At 52.2% G+C, this 17,576-nt stretch overlaps 2 protein-coding genes across 6 annotated transcripts; one reads left to right on the top strand and one right to left on the bottom strand.

The window, feature by feature from the left end:
• Nucleotides 1-1,884: 1,884 nt before the first annotated feature.
• Nucleotides 1,885-11,039, top strand: LOC100674061 (aflatoxin B1 aldehyde reductase member 4). Its single transcript, XM_003413129.4, has 7 exons — nt 1,885-2,122; nt 5,719-5,906; nt 6,100-6,204; nt 6,971-7,067; nt 7,312-7,411; nt 9,357-9,486; nt 10,627-11,039. The coding sequence occupies exons 1-7, from the start codon at nt 1,885-1,887 to the stop codon at nt 10,792-10,794; spliced, it is 1,026 nt and encodes a 341-aa protein (XP_003413177.2). The 3' UTR covers nt 10,795-11,039.
• Nucleotides 11,040-11,042: 3 nt separating this feature from the next.
• Nucleotides 11,043-17,554, bottom strand: MRTO4 (MRT4 homolog, ribosome maturation factor). 5 transcript variants are annotated; one of them, XM_023552007.2, is made up of 8 exons: nt 17,290-17,554; nt 15,118-15,336; nt 14,241-14,344; nt 13,503-13,584; nt 13,171-13,238; nt 12,644-12,795; nt 12,190-12,266; nt 11,043-12,052 (listed from the first exon to the last, which is right to left on the bottom strand). In XM_023552007.2, the coding sequence occupies exons 2-8, from the start codon at nt 15,118-15,120 to the stop codon at nt 11,903-11,905; spliced, it is 636 nt and encodes a 211-aa protein (XP_023407775.1). In that variant the 5' UTR covers nt 15,121-15,336; nt 17,290-17,554; the 3' UTR covers nt 11,043-11,902. The 5 variants fall into 5 exon arrangements, with proteins under 5 accessions (XP_023407775.1, XP_023407776.1, XP_003413483.1 ...); XM_023552008.2 differs by having other exon boundaries at nt 15,118-15,245; XM_003413435.4 differs by having other exon boundaries at nt 15,278-15,336; nt 17,290-17,553.
• Between the last annotated feature and the right edge of the window lie 22 nt (nt 17,555-17,576).

Here is a 17,576-nt window from a genome sequence, read left to right as displayed (position 1 = left end):
GTATCTGCTCAGCAAACAGATTGAATAAGTATAGTGAAAGGATACAACCCTGGCTGCATGCTTTAAAATCAGGAAAGGTGTGTGTCAGGGTTGTATCCTTCCACCATACTTATTCAGTCTGTACATGATGCATTGGAGTGGGAAAATCTGCTGCAAAAAACCTCTTTAAAGTGTTAGAAAGCAAAGATGTCACTTTAAAGACTAAGGTGGACCTGACCCAAGGCATGGCATTTTGAATCACCTCATAGGCATGCGAAAGCTGGACAATGAATAAGGAAGACCGAAGAAGAGTTGATGACTTTGAATTGTGGTGTTGGCGAAGAATATTGAATATACCATGGACTGCCAAAAGAACGAACAAATCTGTCTTGGAAGAAGTACAGCCAGAATGCTCCTTAGAGGCAAGGATGGCGAGACTGCATCTTACATACTTTGGACATGTTGTCAGGAGGGATCAGTCCCTGCAGAAGGACATCATGCTTGGCAGAGTACTGGGTCAGCTGAAAAGAGGAAGACCCTCAATAAGGTGGATTGACACAGTGGCTCCAGCAATGGGATCAAGCATAACAACGATTGTAAGGATGGCGCAGGACCGGGCAATGTTTCCTTCTGTTGTGCATGGGGTCACTATGAGTTGGAACCGACTTGACGGTACCTAACAACAACATCCTGAGTCTGGCTTCTTCCACACATTTGAGGTTCATCCATGTTATTGTGTGTATCAGTAGTTGACTCCATTGTGTGGATGTACCACAGTTGGTTTATCCATTCCCCGGTTGAGGGACATTTGGGTTGTTCCCAGTTTTTGGCATTTATAAATAAAGCCACTGTATATACTTGTGGATAGGTTTCTGTGTGAACACAGGTTTTCATTTCACTTGGGTAATTACCTAGGAATGGGCTTGCTGGGTTATACGGTTTAACTTTGTATGTTTAACTTTATAAGAAACTCAATTATGTTTAAAAACAATTAAAAATGAGGAACAGTCATTTATATTTAGTCACATGTTTACTGTAACCAACACGCTTCATTTATTGTGTGCGTGGATCCAAATTTCCTTCTGCCTGGAGAAATTTTTAAAATATTTCCTGTAGTGAAGTTTGCTATCTAGGAATTCTCCCAACCTTTGTTTTTCTGAACAGTTTTTAATTTTGCTTAACGCTTGAAAGATTTTGTGACTTTGGTATAGAATTCAAGGCTGATAGTTCTTTTCTTTCAGTCCTTTACAGATCTCAGTCACTCCCCAGGGATGTTGTCTGGAGCCTTAGGCAAGGCCAAAGGAGAGAGAGAACCTGCAGCCACGACTGGAGTCTACCCACAGGTGCCTCATAAGAAAGGCCTGGTGAACTGCTTCCTAAAAATCAGCCATTGAGATGAAAATCCTATGGGGCACAGTTGTACCCTGACACACATGGAGTCTGAGCCCGCTCCTCCGGAACTGTTTTTTTTTCCTTCCCTGCAGAGGCAACTTTTTTTCTGGTAAGCACTTAGGAAAGTTCCCTCCAGGAGGCGACAGGGATCCCGGGACAGTTCAGGGGTGACGGAGGGAGGGAGGTAGGAGACCTGGCAAGGAAGCCCCTCGAGTCCTGGCCGCCTGTCTCGTTTCTCTCGCAACTCTAGGACCTAGCTCATGCATCCGGGATCGTGGCCAAGGCCTGGGTCACTGCCGCTCCGCCCTCACGCGGCGACATGCAGACAGTCCCCGAGACTCCCCCACCTTTGGTTGCGTGGTGGTGAGCGGGATCGCTCCGGCCAAGGCCGCGGTGGGCGGGATCTGAGGCGGGGTTATTAAGGCGCAGCCGCGGTGCGCTGGGGACTTCGTGTTCCGAGGGCTGCAAGCGACGCCGGGGCTCTCGGGGTTTGCGACTGCCGGCGCCGTCGTCATGTCTCGGATGCTGTCGGAGACGCGGGCCGCCTCGGGCGTCCCTGCCCGGCCGGCCACGGTGCTGGGCGCCATGGAGATGGGGCGCCGCATGGACGCGCCCGCCAGCGCCGAGGCCGTGCGCGCCTTCTTGGAGCGCGGCCACACGGAGGTGGACACGGCCTTCGCGTACGGCGACGGCCAGTCTGAGAGCATTTTGGGAGGCCTGGGCCTCCGGCTGGGCGCCAGCGGCTGCAAAGGTACCGCCTGGGGCCCGTCTCGGACCCCTGAGCTGCCCTGAGGGAGCCGATCCTGGCCGGCCGGACGCTGAGCCGTGCGCGCCGTGCACTGCCCTACTCTGCGGTGCGCGGCCAGGATGCCTGGCTTCGGCCCCCTGCCCGGGCGCCGACCTCCCCCTATTCAGCTCTTGAACCCCAAGCCCCTCAAGGCCGCGCACATCCTCTCCTTTCCCTCCGGCAAAGGTAGCCCAGGACCCTCCGCGGGGCGATTTCCAACCCTGGCCTAGCCTGGAACGATTTAGCCAGCCCATCTCTGGGGCCCTGAAAACACTGGAATCTAGAACTGTGTAGCCCTGCCCTACTGCACCCCGCAGGAACCCTTGAGCTGCAGGGATCCTGCCCACCCACCCACTGCTCCTCCCACCCTGCATTTTCTGTCCCAGATCAGACTTTGGTATGGGCGGGTCATCTACTCTTTTCCAGCCTCGCTGTGCACCAGACTTTGCTCCCCATAGTTCCTTGTGCCCTGTTCAGGAGACAGTGCCTCCCCACTAGGGTGGCAGCGCCTGGAAGCCCAAGTAGCACTGTAGGGAGGGTATAGTCTGACGGGGGAGAAGGCGAGGAAGCAGGTAAAGTCTAACTGTCCTCTCTGTTAGTCTGTCTGAGGCTTGTTGATGTGAAGGAATCCCAGGAAAATTGACACTAATCCATTGCAGGGAAGCTCAGATTCTAGAGTTGGCTGGAGAGCCCAGAAGATGGAGCACTTCCTGGGAGAGAACTATTGAAGAAAGCTCCTCTGAAAAGGGAACATTGGAGTTCCACCTTAAAGAAGCCATAGGAGCTTGCCAGGAATGTAAGAAGTGAGGGTATTCCTGACAGGGGCATGAGTGTGCAAAGGCAATGGGAAATGCCAAGGGTGTTGGAGGTGTGGCCTGTAGGCAGATGCAGCTTAAGTGGAAGGTTTGTGATGGGGGTACGTGACTCTCCCTCAGTCTGATGGCATTGGAAGTGCTCAGGATGGGGACTGGCTGGCACATAGTGAGGGCTCAGAAGTGTTAGCTGTTACTGGGGACACTGGTGGTTCAACGGTAGACTTCTTGCCTTCCACGTAGTAGACTGGAGTTTAATTCCTGGCCAATGCACCTCATGTGTAGCTGTTGCAGGGCAGGGCTTCTCACCTCGGGACTAAGCCCTGCCTAGGTTCTTACCTTCTTCTGACCAAGAATGACCAGGAGAGGTTCAGAGGTTCCGCATGAACAAAGGTTTATTAGGAAAAGGCTTGCAAGAGAGAGATAGAGAGGGGTTTTCACCTACACTAGCCTCCAGTCTTTCTCTGAATGAAGGATTTCTTAGGGCTTATAAAAAGGCATTATCTTTATTCATTAGGTGAGTGGAGATTTTCAGGAGAAGAGGAGGGGTTATGAAAATCAAGTGCACAGGCAGTTGGGATTCAAGATGGATTTCCTCACAGAGGTTGCTGGAACTAAGATGGAGTCTGTTGCTGGAACTAAGATGGAGTCTGTTGATTGAACTAAGATGGATTTCCTCTCAGAGGCTGCTGGGATGTTGAACAGGACTTATTCTGGGATGTTGCACATGAGCGATGTCACTGGATCCTGGCTCGAGTCCCGGCAAGGGATCTTTGTTCATGATTATCTCATGTGGAAGGTCATTCATAGGTTAACTTGACATTTACTGAGTATGCTCTGCACCTGGTAGGGGACTTGAAAAACAACTCAGGAGGGTTATCAGAAATTTATAGCTGGTCAAGCATGTAGGGATAGGAAATGTGGCCCCTTATTTTGTATAAGCACCTAGTGTGTTAGTCACAAGGAGTCCGCGAGTGCCAGCAGTAAAAGTTATATGGTGGTCTGCACTTAGGTTCAGATTCCAAGAATACTGAATCAGAGGCCTTTTAATTATAGCCAGCCTGATCTCTTGCCCGTCTCATAGCTACTACTTGTCTGTCAGCGGAGTGTTGCCTGTTGTTATGATGCTGAACAGGTTTCAGCAGAGCTTCCAGACTAAGATGGACTAGGAAGAACGGCCTGGCGATCGACTTTAGAAAATCAGCCAGTAAAACCCTATGGATCACAAATGGTCCATCCACAAGCGAAGGTGGGGATGGCACAGGAGCAAGCAGTGTTTCACTCTGTCGTTCACTGAGTTGCCTTGAGTTGGTGGCTGGCTGACTCAATGGCAGCTAACGACAACAACCTTGTTGTTATGAGTGTTAACACAGTTTCCTCCTTCCACGCTGAGGCTCTTTCTTCTCTCCCTCCGGTGGTGCCTTGCTGGGTTTCTCCTGATTGACAGCCTGGTAGATCTGCAACAAAATGAGGCTCTGAGGGTGTCTCAGCACTGCCTTTTTTCTAGATCATCTGGCTGCCTCTCAGTGGGAACTCCCGATTTTATTTCTGATAGTTTAAAAATCCTCCAACCCCTTTCTCTTCCCTTCTTGAGGCTAGGGGCTAGTCAGATCCCAGATGTGAAGCTAAGTTCACACTGGGCAGTGGGGAGGTGGGGGTGGTTTTGAGGAAGTGGTGGAGTGAAAAAATTCCAAACGAGTCCCAAGCTGGCTTTCTCCCAAGTCTCAAGGGGTCTAGTGAGTGCCCTTGGCCTGCTGAAGTGACTTTCCAAGTGTGAAAAGTCTCTCTCTCACCTATCAGTCCAGCTAGCTAGCATTCTTAATGGGAGTGGTGAGAAAATTGTGTAAAGCACACCTGGATGGCAGACCACAGGCTTGCTTCATGGGGAGATTTCTCTTAATTGCTCCCTGCCTTCCCCTCCCAGCGGCCTACCTTGTGGCCTCTGCATCTCCTTCCTGGATTCCTTCCGCAGCCTCCTTACTGGTCTCCTTGCTTCCAGACGTGCTCAGTTTCTATGTCTACACTTCAGCCAGAGTCATCTTTTAAAACCACAAAGCTGACCATTTAGTGCCCCACAGCCCTCTGAAGCCCAGACTCCATGGGGTGAACTCAAGGCCCCTTGGGATCTGGGCTGTGCCTCTTCTCTTGCCATGTGTCTTACCTGGACCTTGGGCTCTAGGTACAAGGAATCACAGGCTTGGCCTCTCTGGGCATTTGCCCCTGTCCCCACACTCTGGAATGTGCTTCCTGCCCTTCTTCAGCTGGCTGCCTCTGACTTCCACTTGCAGATTCTGAGTTAGGGTCACCATCTAAGGCAAACCTTCTCTGAACTCCCACATGGACCTCACGCCTCCATGCCCTGGGCTCCTCTAGCACCTGATACATTTCTCTGCCACCTTGACTGTGTAGTGGCCAACAGATTATGAGTCCTTGAGGACAGGAAACAAGTGTCCCCATGCATCTCCCTCTGTCAGCCCCTAGTGCAATGCCTTGCCTGGCACATTCAGCTGCCTAGGAAATCATCAGCATAGTGATGACAGGTTCATCCTCCCTACAAGGTTTGTGCCATTATTACTCCAATCGAGGGGGCTGAGATTCAGAGAGGTTAAGTAACTTGGTCAAGGTCACACAGCTAGCAATGGTGGAGCTGGGATTTGAACCTGGCTCTGTTTCTTGACCATTACACTAAGCTCCCTCCAATGATTGGTAAACTGGCCTGAGCTAACCTCCGTTTTTCTTCGCACAAAGTAAAAATTGCTACCAAGGCCAATCCATTTTTTGGGAAGTCACTGAAGCCTGACAGTCTCCGGTCCCAGCTGGAGACGTCACTGAAACGGTTGCAGTGCACCCAGGTGGACCTCTTCTACCTACATTTGCCTGACCACAGCACCCCTGTGGAAGAGACTCTGCGTGCCTGCCACCAGCTGCACCAGGAGGTAAGGGTAGCCACCTTAGCTCTGGAGGGTGTCTGCTTCTCCCCCCCTTGCCCTCTCACTACCCAGGAGAGTGGAGGCGCAGGGAAGTCCCAGGTGGAGCTGGCACAGACATCATTCCCACAGTCTCCACTGGCTCTCCCCTTCCTGGTCTTCTGGGCTGCGGTGGGTTCTGATCACGGCCCCTCCCCTACAGGGCAAGTTTGTGGAGCTTGGCCTCTCCAATTATGCTGCCTGGGAGGTGGCTGAAATCTGTACCCTCTGCAAGGCCCATGGCTGGATCCTGCCGACAGTGTACCAGGTGAGGCCAGGGCCTAGAGGCCTTACCTCCAGGGGTTCTCTTAGCCCCTCTGACTGACCCAGTGCCCTCTGCATAGCAGCCATTCCCCTGCTTAAGTCTGTAGAGGCTTCTGTGGCCCTCAGGATAAAGTCTGAGCCCCTCAGCCTGGCAGACAGGTGCCTGCATGCTCCAGCCCCACCTCCCTTTCCTGCCTCAGTGCCCACCTGGGTGATTTCCTTTCCTGCCTCATGCTGCACTTCAGGTGGAACACACTAACCCCCTGCTTCCCTGGCCAGAGTGCTCAGGTCTCACTTAGATGGTTCTGCCCCAGGGAAGCGTTTCCTGAGAGTCCCAGAGGAGCCTGAGATCTCATGGTCTCCCTTACCTCCTGACTGTTCATTCAGCAAGTGTTTGTAAACCTGCTTGGTGCCAGGCCCTGGTCACAGAACTGACTAGTGGATTATAATTGCCTCTTGTCCTAGTTATACCTTACTCGATTATACCTGACTATACCCTGCCTGACTATAAACTCTTTCAGGGCAAGGACCTTGTCCTCTCGGCTCATGGATGTAAATCCTGTGTCCAGCCCATAGTTGGGGCTGGTCAAGGTTGGCAGAATGATCAATCCAAGTCCAGTTTTCCTTGGGCACACACTGTCCCCACCACCACTAAGTATATGCCCTGTGGTTAAGGTCCTGGGAGGGTCTGACCTGAGGGTTCTACAAAAGTAAAGCTGGGCCTCTCTCTTGACTTGTCCGTCCCCACCTGCTGGCCCCTCTACCCGCAGGGCATGTACAACGCCACCACCCGGCAGGTGGAAACAGAACTGTTCCCCTGCCTCAGGCATTTTGGATTGAGGTTCTATGCCTACAACCCTTTGGCTGGTATGAGTGCTGTGGGAACAGGTTCTCCTGGGGTGGGAGCGCATTCCTGGCCCCAGCTCTGCCTCTTCCCAACTCAGTGGGTACCCAGCCCAGGACCTGGGAGGAGGGAGGGGTTTGACAGGAGACTGGGCTGTGTTCTCCATCCCTCCTGGGTCCCCCATCATCCCCAAGCCCAGGGCCACCAGGGATCTCCAGCCTGTCTGGGAGCAGTCTGGCCAGGGGACTGATTGTAGCCTTCCTGCAGGTGGCCTACTGACTGGCAAGTACAAGTACGAGGACAAGGACGAGAAACAGCCCGTGGGCCGCTTCTTTGGGAATAAGTGGGCTGAGGTCTACAGGGATCGGTGAGCTGGGGGGAGGTGGTGTGGGTCCCCCTCGTCTGAAATAGGGAGCCTCTGGGGCTGCTCTCCTGGTGGCCGGGAGCTTTGCCTGCTGTCACAACTGGGCCCCTGGATTTATCGAGTCCCCCTTCCCGTCTTGGGTATCCTCCTGTGTCTCTGCGGGCCTGGATTGGGAGTGAGGATCCTGTGTCCTTGAGGAAGAGCTCAACCTCTGCCCAGAGTGGAGGAGGAACCTTGCATTGGAACTAGGGAAAGCGGGTCTTGGTTCTGTCCAATAACTAGCTGAGCCTGTCCCCCTGGGCAAAATGAGTGCAAGTTTTGTACACTCGGTGGTAAACTTGTCATCAGTGTCTAAAGTCATAGTCGAGCAGCTGTTGGGACCTGCATTCTTCCCTTCCTGTTTTCACTCTTTAAATTTTGAAACATGTTATCAAAGTAATACACTCCCATGGTTAAAAGCAAGCCCTTTTCTAGTCCCATTCCTGAGGCAACCAGTTTAAACTCAAACAGCCCTTTTTCCTTCAGCTTTTACTGCGGTGTCTCTGAAGTAGATGCTTTTGTTGCTCTTAATTTACCACATTTAGGTATCATGTGTGTGATGTTGGGGAGCTTCTAAAAATTTAGGTCCTGGGCCTCTCCCTGGACACAGAAGCAGAGTCATTAAGGTTAATTTCTGTGTGTGATTTACTTCCTTGCTTTTTGTTTTCTCCTCTTGGGAGGAGGGCAAAAGAAGCCAAGCTTCATGGAGGAGGCTCCAATGTTTTGTTGAAATGACCAAGGACTTTTTCAGCCATGGAGGGTCTAATATTTGGATCCACCGTGTATGCAATGCTGTGGCGTAAATCCTTATCTGGTACTGCACCGATGCTCTGACAGGGATCACAATAGAGAGTCCTGGACAGAGCAGGAGAAAAATGTAGAACAAAATTCAAAGTAATAAAAAAAAGACCAGACTTATTGGTCTGACAGGGACTAGAGTAACCCTGAGAGTATGGCTCTGGGACACCCTTTTAACTCAGTACTGAAGTCATTCCTGAAGTTCACCCTTCAGCCAAAGAGAAGACAGGTCTATAAAAGAAACAGTAACACACATAGTTCAACCATGTATATGAGACTAAATGGGCACAGCAGCCTAAAAGCAAAGAGAAGAAAGAAGGAAGGGACAGAAAAACTGGACAAATGGAGATGGGGAGCCCGAGGACAAGAAGGGGAGTACTGATACATTGTGGGTGGGGTTGGCAGCCAATGTCACAAAACAATTTGTGTATTAATTGTTTAATGAGAAACTAATTTGTTCTGCAATCTTTCACTTAAAGCACAATTAAAAAAAAAAAAAATCCTTATCTGGCACACCCAGGGGTTTGTGATATTCCTGGCCAGGTCGCAGAACCGTCACCCTAAGCAGTGCTTCTCAAGGAGCTGTGCACTGCGCACTGCCCCACCAGGCCCAGGCCGCACCTGGCTGTCACCAGGTCTGCCCTTCAGAGTTCAGAGAGCCCAGCTATGCCCATGGTCACCTTTACACTTTGTGTTCACTTCTGGGGCTGGCACAGGGTGGTTCCTTTCCTCACTAGGAGAGAAATGTGAGGGTAGGGAGGGCAGGTGGCTCAGCCAAGGCCACAGAGCTCAGTCATAGGATCCCTTCTGTGACCCAGAGGACAGGTGTGATGCTGAAGCTGCTCCAGGGTCTGATGTGGGGGTTGTGCTGCTAACATCTGGTGAGCATGTTAAACCCGAGGGGTCTCGCCTATTGCACCACCCTCTTCCAGCCTGGAAGTGTTTTGATGTGAGGCTCAGAAAAGTACGTGTATTCTGCAACTCAGTAATGTAGCATAGAGATAATGGTCTCTTCAGTGCTAGAGGGATTGGGGTTGAGGTGGCTGTCTAGGCTGGCCACCTTGGTGACCCCCATGGTACTGCTTCTGCTCCGCCCTCCCCACCTGCCCAGCTTCTGGAAGGAGAACCACTTCAAGGCCATTGCCCTGGTAGAGAAGGCCCTGCAAGCTGCTTATGGCCTCAGTGCCCCCAGCATGACCTCGGCCGCCCTGCGGTGGATGTACCACCACTCCCAGCTCCAGGTAAGCCAACTATCTCCCGGATATTTAGCCTCTGGAAGAGGAAAGAAAGAGGGTACAGGATTAGTTGGTGATTTCTAGGACCACTCCTTTTCCTTTTCTTCTGAAATTTCCAGTGGCCCAGCCCTTTGGTGTGGGAATGCTGTTGTTCTTAAATTACTTAAATTCTGGGTTGCAAACACTGTTTCTTACAGTAGCTCTACTATGATTAGAGGGCAGCGGTAGTTCAGTGGTAGAATTCTCGCCTTCCGTGTGGGAGACCCAGGTTTGATTTCCAGCCGTGCACCTTGTACGTAGCCACAACCAGTGTCAGCGGAGGCTAGTGTGTTTCTATGTTGCTGAACAGGTTTCAGTGGAACTTCCAGACTAAGTTGGACTAGGAAGGCCTGGCAATCCCCTTCCCACAATCAGCCAGTGAAAAGCTTGTGGATCGCAAAGGTCTGATCCTCAGTGGATCGTGGGGACGGGCAGGACTGCACAGTTCCGTTCAGTTGTGCGTGGGGTTGCCATGAATCAGCAGCCCTCTTGGCAGTAGCTAACATCTTAATCTTACATCTGGAAAAACTGGCTCAAAGATGCTTTCCCTTCACTAAGGATACATGCTACCTGTGGTATGAAATTAACATAAGTTTGACCCTGAAACCTTCAGTTTTTAACCATTAGCATTTATTCCATCCCCTAGCTGCCTACTCTGGAGGTAGAATCCAACTACCTTGTGGGTCCTTAGGGAGTTTCCCTCTCTGTTGTCCCATGTTTCCAGCTTGGGGGATATAATGGCTTCACTTTATGGCGTACCTGTTACATGCCTTGCCCACTGCAAACTGCCTTATGAAATTTGCAGTTCTCACAACCACCCTGCAACATGGAGGATTTGTGAGACTTAGAGATCAGGTAACTGAGCCAGGTTAACCCAGCTGCTGAGTGGCAGAAATGAGTGGCTTTGACTGCAGGTCTGTCTGCTGGTGAGACGGTGTGGCCACGGGGCTCTAGAGCCAAACAGGTACATGGTCTGAAGGAACAGAAATGCTACCTTGAATATAAGACATAAATAACTAGGAGTGAAGCCTTGGCAGGCCGGGGCTGGGTGTGTACCTGGGGTCACCTTGCAGTAGAAGTGTGATGTCTGGCTGTCTCCCCTCGCAGGGTGCCCGTGGGGATGCGGTCATCCTGGGAATGTCCAGTCTGGAGCAGCTGCAGCAGAACTTGGCGGCTACTGTGGAAGGGCCCCTGGAGCCTGCCGTCGTGGACGCTTTTGACCAAGCCTGGCACCTTGTTGCCCATGAATGTCCCAACTATTTTTTCTGGATCTAGACCTGAAGTGGCAGAGGGACCTTCCCTTGGGTGACCTCTTTCATTCTCGTACCGCAGCCATTTTTGCCTTAAGTGCTTTAGCTTGTCCTTTCCTCATCACCCTCGTTCACAAACTTTATTTTTCCGTATTCTTGCAATGTTCCCTCACAATGTGGAAAGGCTGGGGCTGAGCCCTACCTGGGCACTTCCTATCTGAATAAAGCAGGCACTGGCCTGGTTGTAGGCCAGGCCTGGAGCGAACCTGGTACGTGTTTCTTCGGCTGCCTGTTTCCTATCTTTGCTATGGGTTTGGTGAGAGGAGGGCAGGAGTATGGATCGGAGTCTTAAGAGACCAGTCAGTGGGAGGGCCTCACGGGCACACTACCTCGCAGGGGACTCCCCAGCCTGACCTCAGCAGTGGGGCTTGTGGCAGCTCTCCCTTTTCTATGCCTGACAGAGAAACAAAGGGCTACACACTGAAGTTGGCTTTCTCGGATTCAGAAATGCCCTCAATACTTAGAAATGGAACAACCTGGGCAGAAGCCTACCGTTAAGAGTCACCACCAAGGGGAAGAGTGAGGCCCCCCAGGAGGCCGTGGAGAGTATCAGTGAATGTTCCTGGCTCTCAGCTCCAGTAGTGACTTTTCTCTTGGCTCTGCTCAAACCTCCTGTCTTCTGCTTGGTTTTTTTTGGGGGGGGGGGGAGGGAAGAGCGAGGGTGTCTGTTTTCCTCATAATATCCCTGTTTAAGCAAAAGGTTCCCAGCTCTGGAAGAGAACCCCCAGCCTCAGTGGTTGCTCTCACTGGGCTTTGCTGCTCAGGCCACGGTGGTCAAGCAGTGGCCCAGTGCTGGATGCCAGCTCATGAAGCGAACAAAGGGAATCCTGGGAATCCAGACAAAAGCACAAATCCCAAGCCTCCTTTTCCTAAAAAAGGTTCCTTTTGCTGTCCACAGAGAGAAACCCTGCAGATGAACCTTTATTCTTTATAGAAAGTCTCTTTGATCCTCCCTTGTCTTCACCTGTAGCAAAACAAATAGCTGCTCCCTCAAGTGGGGAAGCAGCAGTCCTGCTGGTCCCGCCAAGGGGAGACCTGGGGCTTGCCAGAGGCCTCCATCCCGAGCGCCCCAGTCAGTCATCGTCGTCTTCCTCGGACTCCTCTGCTGACTCAGATGCGCTCTCTGGCAAGCTGTCGCCCATCTGTTCAAACCTTCTGGACTGTGCATCCCACACGTATTTGATGGTTACCTTGAATTCAGCCATCTCATACCCAAAAAGCTTCTGCAAGAGATGAGAACCAGGAGATGAGAGGAAACAAGTGTCATCAAAAGCCTGAGTGAATGCTTTCAGCAGAGCTAAGCAGCAGTCCCTCCTGCCACAGCCCCGACTGAGATGGAGCCCTCACTGGTCAGACTCACCAGGATGCGGGCCTGCTCCGGGGTCAGCACATCGCCCTCCTTGCACACCTCGTAGTCGGACAGCAGGGTCACCACACCTGCAGGAGAGGGTGGCCCCCAGCAGTCACGCCTGGCACAGAGGCCTGCACAGCACTTTGTGCCCCTGCCCCAAGGTGGACAGAATCTGGTCGGCCACTTGTGCTCCCACAACACCAGCACATATGGGGTCAGTGGCTGCCTCCTTAGAAGGCCCTAAGTGCTGCATTCTGGCTGTAAGTTACTTTCCACTTCCACCCTAAACATGAGCCGGGCACCCTGTCCCCCTTTTTATGTGAGAAGATGGAGGCTTTGGAAATAATTTGCTCAGCAGAAATGGAAAAATGGGGCTGTTGGGCTTGAAAGCCTGTGCTTTCTGCTCTAAGTCTCCGGGTTTTGCCTCTACCTGCTAGCTCCAGGATTCCCCCACTCCCCTTACCTTTCTTGAGGGCAGTGGGCAGCCCCAGCTGCCTCAGCTGCGGCTCCATGGAGTGGGGGAACTGCTCCAGCGGCCCGGGATCCAGGCTCACTGTGAACATTGCTTTGTTACCAGCTCGGGCGTAGTCCATTTCCGTGAATTTAGTGAACCACCTGAGGGGAAGGAGAAGTGGTAGGAGGTGAGATTCCTGACTGGACCATCAGCCCACCTGAAGTGAGGCTCCCCCACAAGTGCACTGTGGCCCTAGGTCTCCCTTCCCACCCCGTCTATCTCAGCTGCTGGCCTGGAAAAGATCTTTGCCCACCACCATCTCTTTTCCTGACTGAGGCACCCGCCGGAGGCAGCCAGCTGAGAGCTCTGTGCTGACAGAATAAAGATGGCTCTGGTCAGAACCCACTAGTCTCGGTACCAGGGCTCCAAGAGCCAGCTCATACTTGATGCCTCCACAGTGCACCTAGTCCCTAATCATTGCTCCCCCTAATCCTCCCCAACCTTTCTCTGCCCCACTGTCCCTCAGAAACACTTACTCATTCACTTCCTCCTTAGTGCGATTGGTGAAAAGGAGACCAACTTCACCTCTCAGCTTCTTGCTGACCTATCAAACAAAAGTGAGGCTGGTTTGGTCACAGGCCAGTGGTTCTCAACTGGAGACAATTTTGCCCCCAGGGGACATCTGGAGACATTTTTGGTTGTCATAGGTAGGGTGGGGATACTGCTCCCTGGGTCTGGAGGTTAAGGGAAGACCCAGAGCTTTAAGCTAGGCCTTGCTCTCCCTGGGCCAGGCCAGGTGTCTGTCACCTGAGAGCAAGAGAGAGGGCAGCTTGGCTTTGGCCCCTCCCACTGAGGGCCTGCGACTCACCTGGTGCAGGTTGTCTTTGTACTCGTCAGACGGGCTTCGACCCAAGGCCACCATCATCACCTTGTTTTTGCCAAAGAACATCCTGCAAGAAAATGGGGGGCCCGTGAAGAAGTGTCCTACCAGCCCACCCCTGAGCTAAATGCAAACCAGTTCCACCTCAACAGGAACCTGTGAGCCAAGGCCCAGGCTGTTACAGAGGAGGGTCACACTTCTACCCCATAGCCCGTCCACTCTGCCTGTAGAGCAGGGCCCCTTTCATTATCTCCCGTCCCTACACACTGACATTCCTCACGCTGTGTCCTGGCGGACTGTGGGTATTGTGTAGCAGTCCCCTCCCCTGTCTGGATATATGAAGAGGCATGCTTAGAGTCTGAACCAGAGCTGCTGCTGCAGTGAGAGACAGCTGGAGCCACCACCTGCAACTGTCCTAACGGCAGCCACCTAGCCCATGCTGCCTGCCCTCAGGTCACTGTGCCCTACTCTTCACAGTGATATTCGAAAACTGAGGCGATGCTCCTAAAAGGACCAGATCCCAGGGTTAAAGGAGCCACTTCTCCCAAAGGGTCACTGCTCAAACACTCCCTGCCCCTCCAGGGGCTCCGTGCCCGATCAGCTTTAACAGCGATGAAGCACCCTTTCTGTCCTTGCTGAGGCTCCACCTGTGATTCAGGTACCTGAGGGTCACAACTGCCCCGTGCTTTGACTGCAGCACTTGCCCTCTCCCCACCGTCTGCTCACCGGCTGTGCTTCCAGGCGTTCCGGATGTCCTTCAGCTTGCTGTTCCTCATGTTGGCCACGGAGAAGATGAAGAGGTACTTGTACGTGTCCACACATTTCCGAAGCTGTGGGACAATTCATGGGGCTCTGGAGTTCAAGGGGCAGCATGGGTTGGGCAGTACTCTGGCCTCAGAGGGAAAGAATCTGCTCAAGGTCCCTTAGAACTGTGGAAGTTTAGACCTGGAGGCCTCTGATCTGGTGGTCTCCTCGTCACCTCCATTAACAAAACCAGGATCACTACCTGCAGGGGCTCCCCCCAAGGCAAAGCAAGTGTGACCTCACCTGCAGGAGCAGCTGAGCTATGGTTCAAGATCATATGCCCTTTCCCAGGCTCTGACTAACCTGTAGCCACTGGTGGCATGAATCACTTCTCTACTTTGTCCATTAACTATTAACGGCCTAGAAATACATCCATACTAAGAAGGCTCCTAGTAAATGGAAATACACAGAGCCTTAAGATTTACTTAGGATATAAGGCAGCTCACAGGTACTGCTCTGTTTATGCCACAGTCATCAGGAGATGGTCCCAAGGAAACAGGATCTTTGTCTAGAAGACTCTGCTCCTGCTAAGCCTGCAGTCCAGGGCTGGCAGGTCAGAAGCAGTGAGACAGTGGGTTGGTGAGGAGTACAGCTGTGCAGTTATCCATACCTGGTAACTCTTTAGCTTGTTGACATTTGACACGCTAACCTCTGTAAACTTCATTCACCCCAACCATAAAACAGAGATAACGTCTAGTATCTGAGGATGTCATGAGAATAGCGTGAAATAATACATACAAAACTCTTGGCGCAATGCAGACCACACAGTAAGAACACAATCAAAGCTAGAAACCATTACCATTTGGCATTATTGCTGCTGCTGCTGCTGCAGGAATACAGGTGGGACCAGCAGTTTGGTATTTTCTTTAACAGTATGTTCCCCTGGCCAACAGTTCCACACCCACTGCTGAACACCAAACACAAGCTCTGGAAAAATAAAACGGACAAAAGAACCTCACCTCTTCTATCAGGTTCTGTTTCAGTTCCAAGCCTTTCTTGGCAGTTTTGGTTAAGGAAACTAATACAAAAGAGGGAAAAAAAAGCTGATGAGAGACAAATCTGGATGGCTCAGGAGACTCATTTTCTTCTCCCCTTTGTAGCTTAGCCAAGAGGTGGCTTAGCTGGGCCAAGCATCTGAGGCAAGGCAATAAGGCCTTCGGCTGATATCAACATTTCTGGCATGAATGGCTGTTCCCAAGACCCGTGGAGTGCCTCCTCTTCAGTGATCCTGGGTCTGGAGATCCCTTGGTATATTTCCAGTTACTTGGACAGACTCAGCCCCTCTTAGGATCACCCACAAATCTGTAACACAGCATGGGGGTGGGGCTCACCCCTGCTTCCCTGGCACACCTCTTCTGCTCTTGGCCACGGTGCCCACAGACCATCTGTACCTGGTCTACGCTGGGGAATGACAAGGGTCTGGGGACTGCATGTGCTCTGCTCCATCTCTACACTTCAGTCTGGCAATCTGGATCCACAGATGCAGCCATGCCTCCTTGGGGCACTGGGGCTGACAATGCTACTGTAACAACAGCTGAGGCCCAATCAGCCCTTACCCAGAGAGTGTGGCGTTTGCCAGATCTGACCAGTGGCCCCTCCACAAAATCAAATTGTCCCACAACTGCAAAGCCCTGGGTGCCTCCAGGAATGGTCTGCCTCTTATTGGAGTCAACCTGCCTGGTACTCCAAAGTAGAGACATAGCTTCTTCACAAGGCACACACAGAGAAAGGCAACCACACCAGTCAGTGGCCAGTGCAGCAAGGGAGGGGCCACAAAATACAGCTGGCCATTTCTCTTTGTATCCACCGCAGCAAACTTTGGCCCAAGCCATCATCATCTTCTCTTGGATTAACGCTGATCTCTTGCTTCCACCCTTGCCCTCTGCTCCCCATCTTCCCTCCCCCCAGCTTATCCTCAAAAAAGGACCAGAAAGATCCTTTAATCCTAAAGCTAAATCATATCATTCTTCTCCTCAAGGCCCTCCAGTGGCTCCCCATTTCACCCAGGTGTGAAGGCAATTCCTCACAAGGGCTTATAAAGCCCTGACCACTCTGCTCCCCTGTCATCTCCCACTCTTGTTCACTCTGTTCCAGCCACACTCCGGAACATGCCAAGCATGTTCCCGTTTCAGGGACTGTACTTTCTGTTCCGTCTACTTGAAACACCGTTCTCTCAGACAACCCCTTGGGTTGCTCAGCTCCTTTTTTCAGGTCTGTTCATTTGTCACCTCATTAGAGGGGTCTTCCCTGACACATGAAACAAAACACTATCACTGTCACCTCCTTTTTACTCCACTTTTTCTTTATGGGCATCATTACTGTCTGGTAAATTTATTCAATTTTTGACACGTTTAGCCTTAGTAAAATGTTAAGCTTGATAAGGACTAGGTCTACTGCTGTATACCTTAATGCCTAGAAAGTGACAGATGCGTGCTAGGCTCTCATATGTTTGTTGAATGAATGAGAGGGAAGGCACCACAGTAATAGTAGTCACGAATGATCTTTTAGAAGGTGACAACTAAGAAACAGCCAGTAATATGAATAACGGGACATAAGCAAGTCAGGTACAAGGGAGAGGAATGGAATAGGTCTGTGCTGAAGGAAGGTAAAGGCGGCCAGGGTGACGGGAGGGCAGAGAGTGGAGGTGGGCACGGGCTGAAGTGGGAAAGATGAGCATAGGAGAGCCTGGGCACCGCCTGGGTTTTCAGAAGCTGTTTTCTGACCTAGTTAGCCCTGGAACAGGCAAAACAGTCTCCGACGAGTCCTTGACCCGACAGGCTCCAACCCCGTTCGATGCTCCCGCCGCCCCGAGGTCTCCTTCCCAGTTCGCAGGCACCCGCGGAGCTCCTTGCGGATGTCTCGGTGTCCCCTTCCTTCCGCTCTCCCCACCCCCGCCGTCCCGAAGCCCCCACTGCTGCTGGCATCCAGCCCGTGGAACTGCCCACCCGGTCCCAATATCCCCTTGGCCCACCTTTCTTGTCGCGCTTGGATTTGGGCATGGCGCTGAACACACGTGCGGCGGAAGGTAGCGCTGCCTGTTAGGACCCCGGCGGCGCGCGGGCTTCTGGGACGAGCTTCGAGGGCTGTCCTGGCGCGTGCCTGACCCAATCTGCGCTGAAAGGTTCCCCTCCAGAGGACCGCCACCTGCGCCTCTCTCCGCGTTTGCAGAGCGGGCTCCCGCGCGTCCAGATGGCTTCTGAGTCCCAAGCGCCTCCGGAAGGTCTCTCGAGCGGTACAACTCTACGGTTCTGTGGGGGC

The sequence above is a fragment of the Loxodonta africana genome, chromosome 3, assembly GCF_030014295.1.
Source record: "Loxodonta africana isolate mLoxAfr1 chromosome 3, mLoxAfr1.hap2, whole genome shotgun sequence".
Classification (NCBI taxonomy): Eukaryota; Metazoa; Chordata; class Mammalia; order Proboscidea; family Elephantidae; genus Loxodonta; species Loxodonta africana.
This window is presented reverse-complemented; position numbering and strand designations above follow the sequence as displayed.

What these genes read in the sequence shown, in the direction of transcription:
- LOC100674061 (XM_003413129.4), top strand. Translation starts at nt 1,885, where the DNA reads ATGTCTCGGATGCTGTCGGAGACGCGGGCCGCCTCGGGCGTCCCTGCC. An exon ending in TCCTGCCGACAGTGTACCAG is followed by an intron (nt 6,205 to 6,970) that starts GTGAGGCCAGGG and finishes CTCTACCCGCAG; the next exon opens with GGCATGTACAACGCCACCAC. An exon ending in GCTGAGGTCTACAGGGATCG is followed by an intron (nt 7,412 to 9,356) that starts GTGAGCTGGGGG and finishes CCACCTGCCCAG; the next exon opens with CTTCTGGAAGGAGAACCACT.
- MRTO4 (XM_003413435.4), bottom strand. Translation starts at nt 17,317, where the DNA reads ATGCCCAAATCCAAGCGCGACAAGAAAG. An exon ending in AACAGAACCTGATAGAAGAG is followed by an intron (nt 14,345 to 15,277) that starts GTGAGGTTCTTT and finishes ATTGTCCCACAG; the next exon opens with CTTCGGAAATGTGTGGACAC. An exon ending in GCCCACTGCCCTCAAGAAAG is followed by an intron (nt 12,267 to 12,643) that starts GTAAGGGGAGTG and finishes CCTCTCCTGCAG; the next exon opens with GTGTGGTGACCCTGCTGTCC.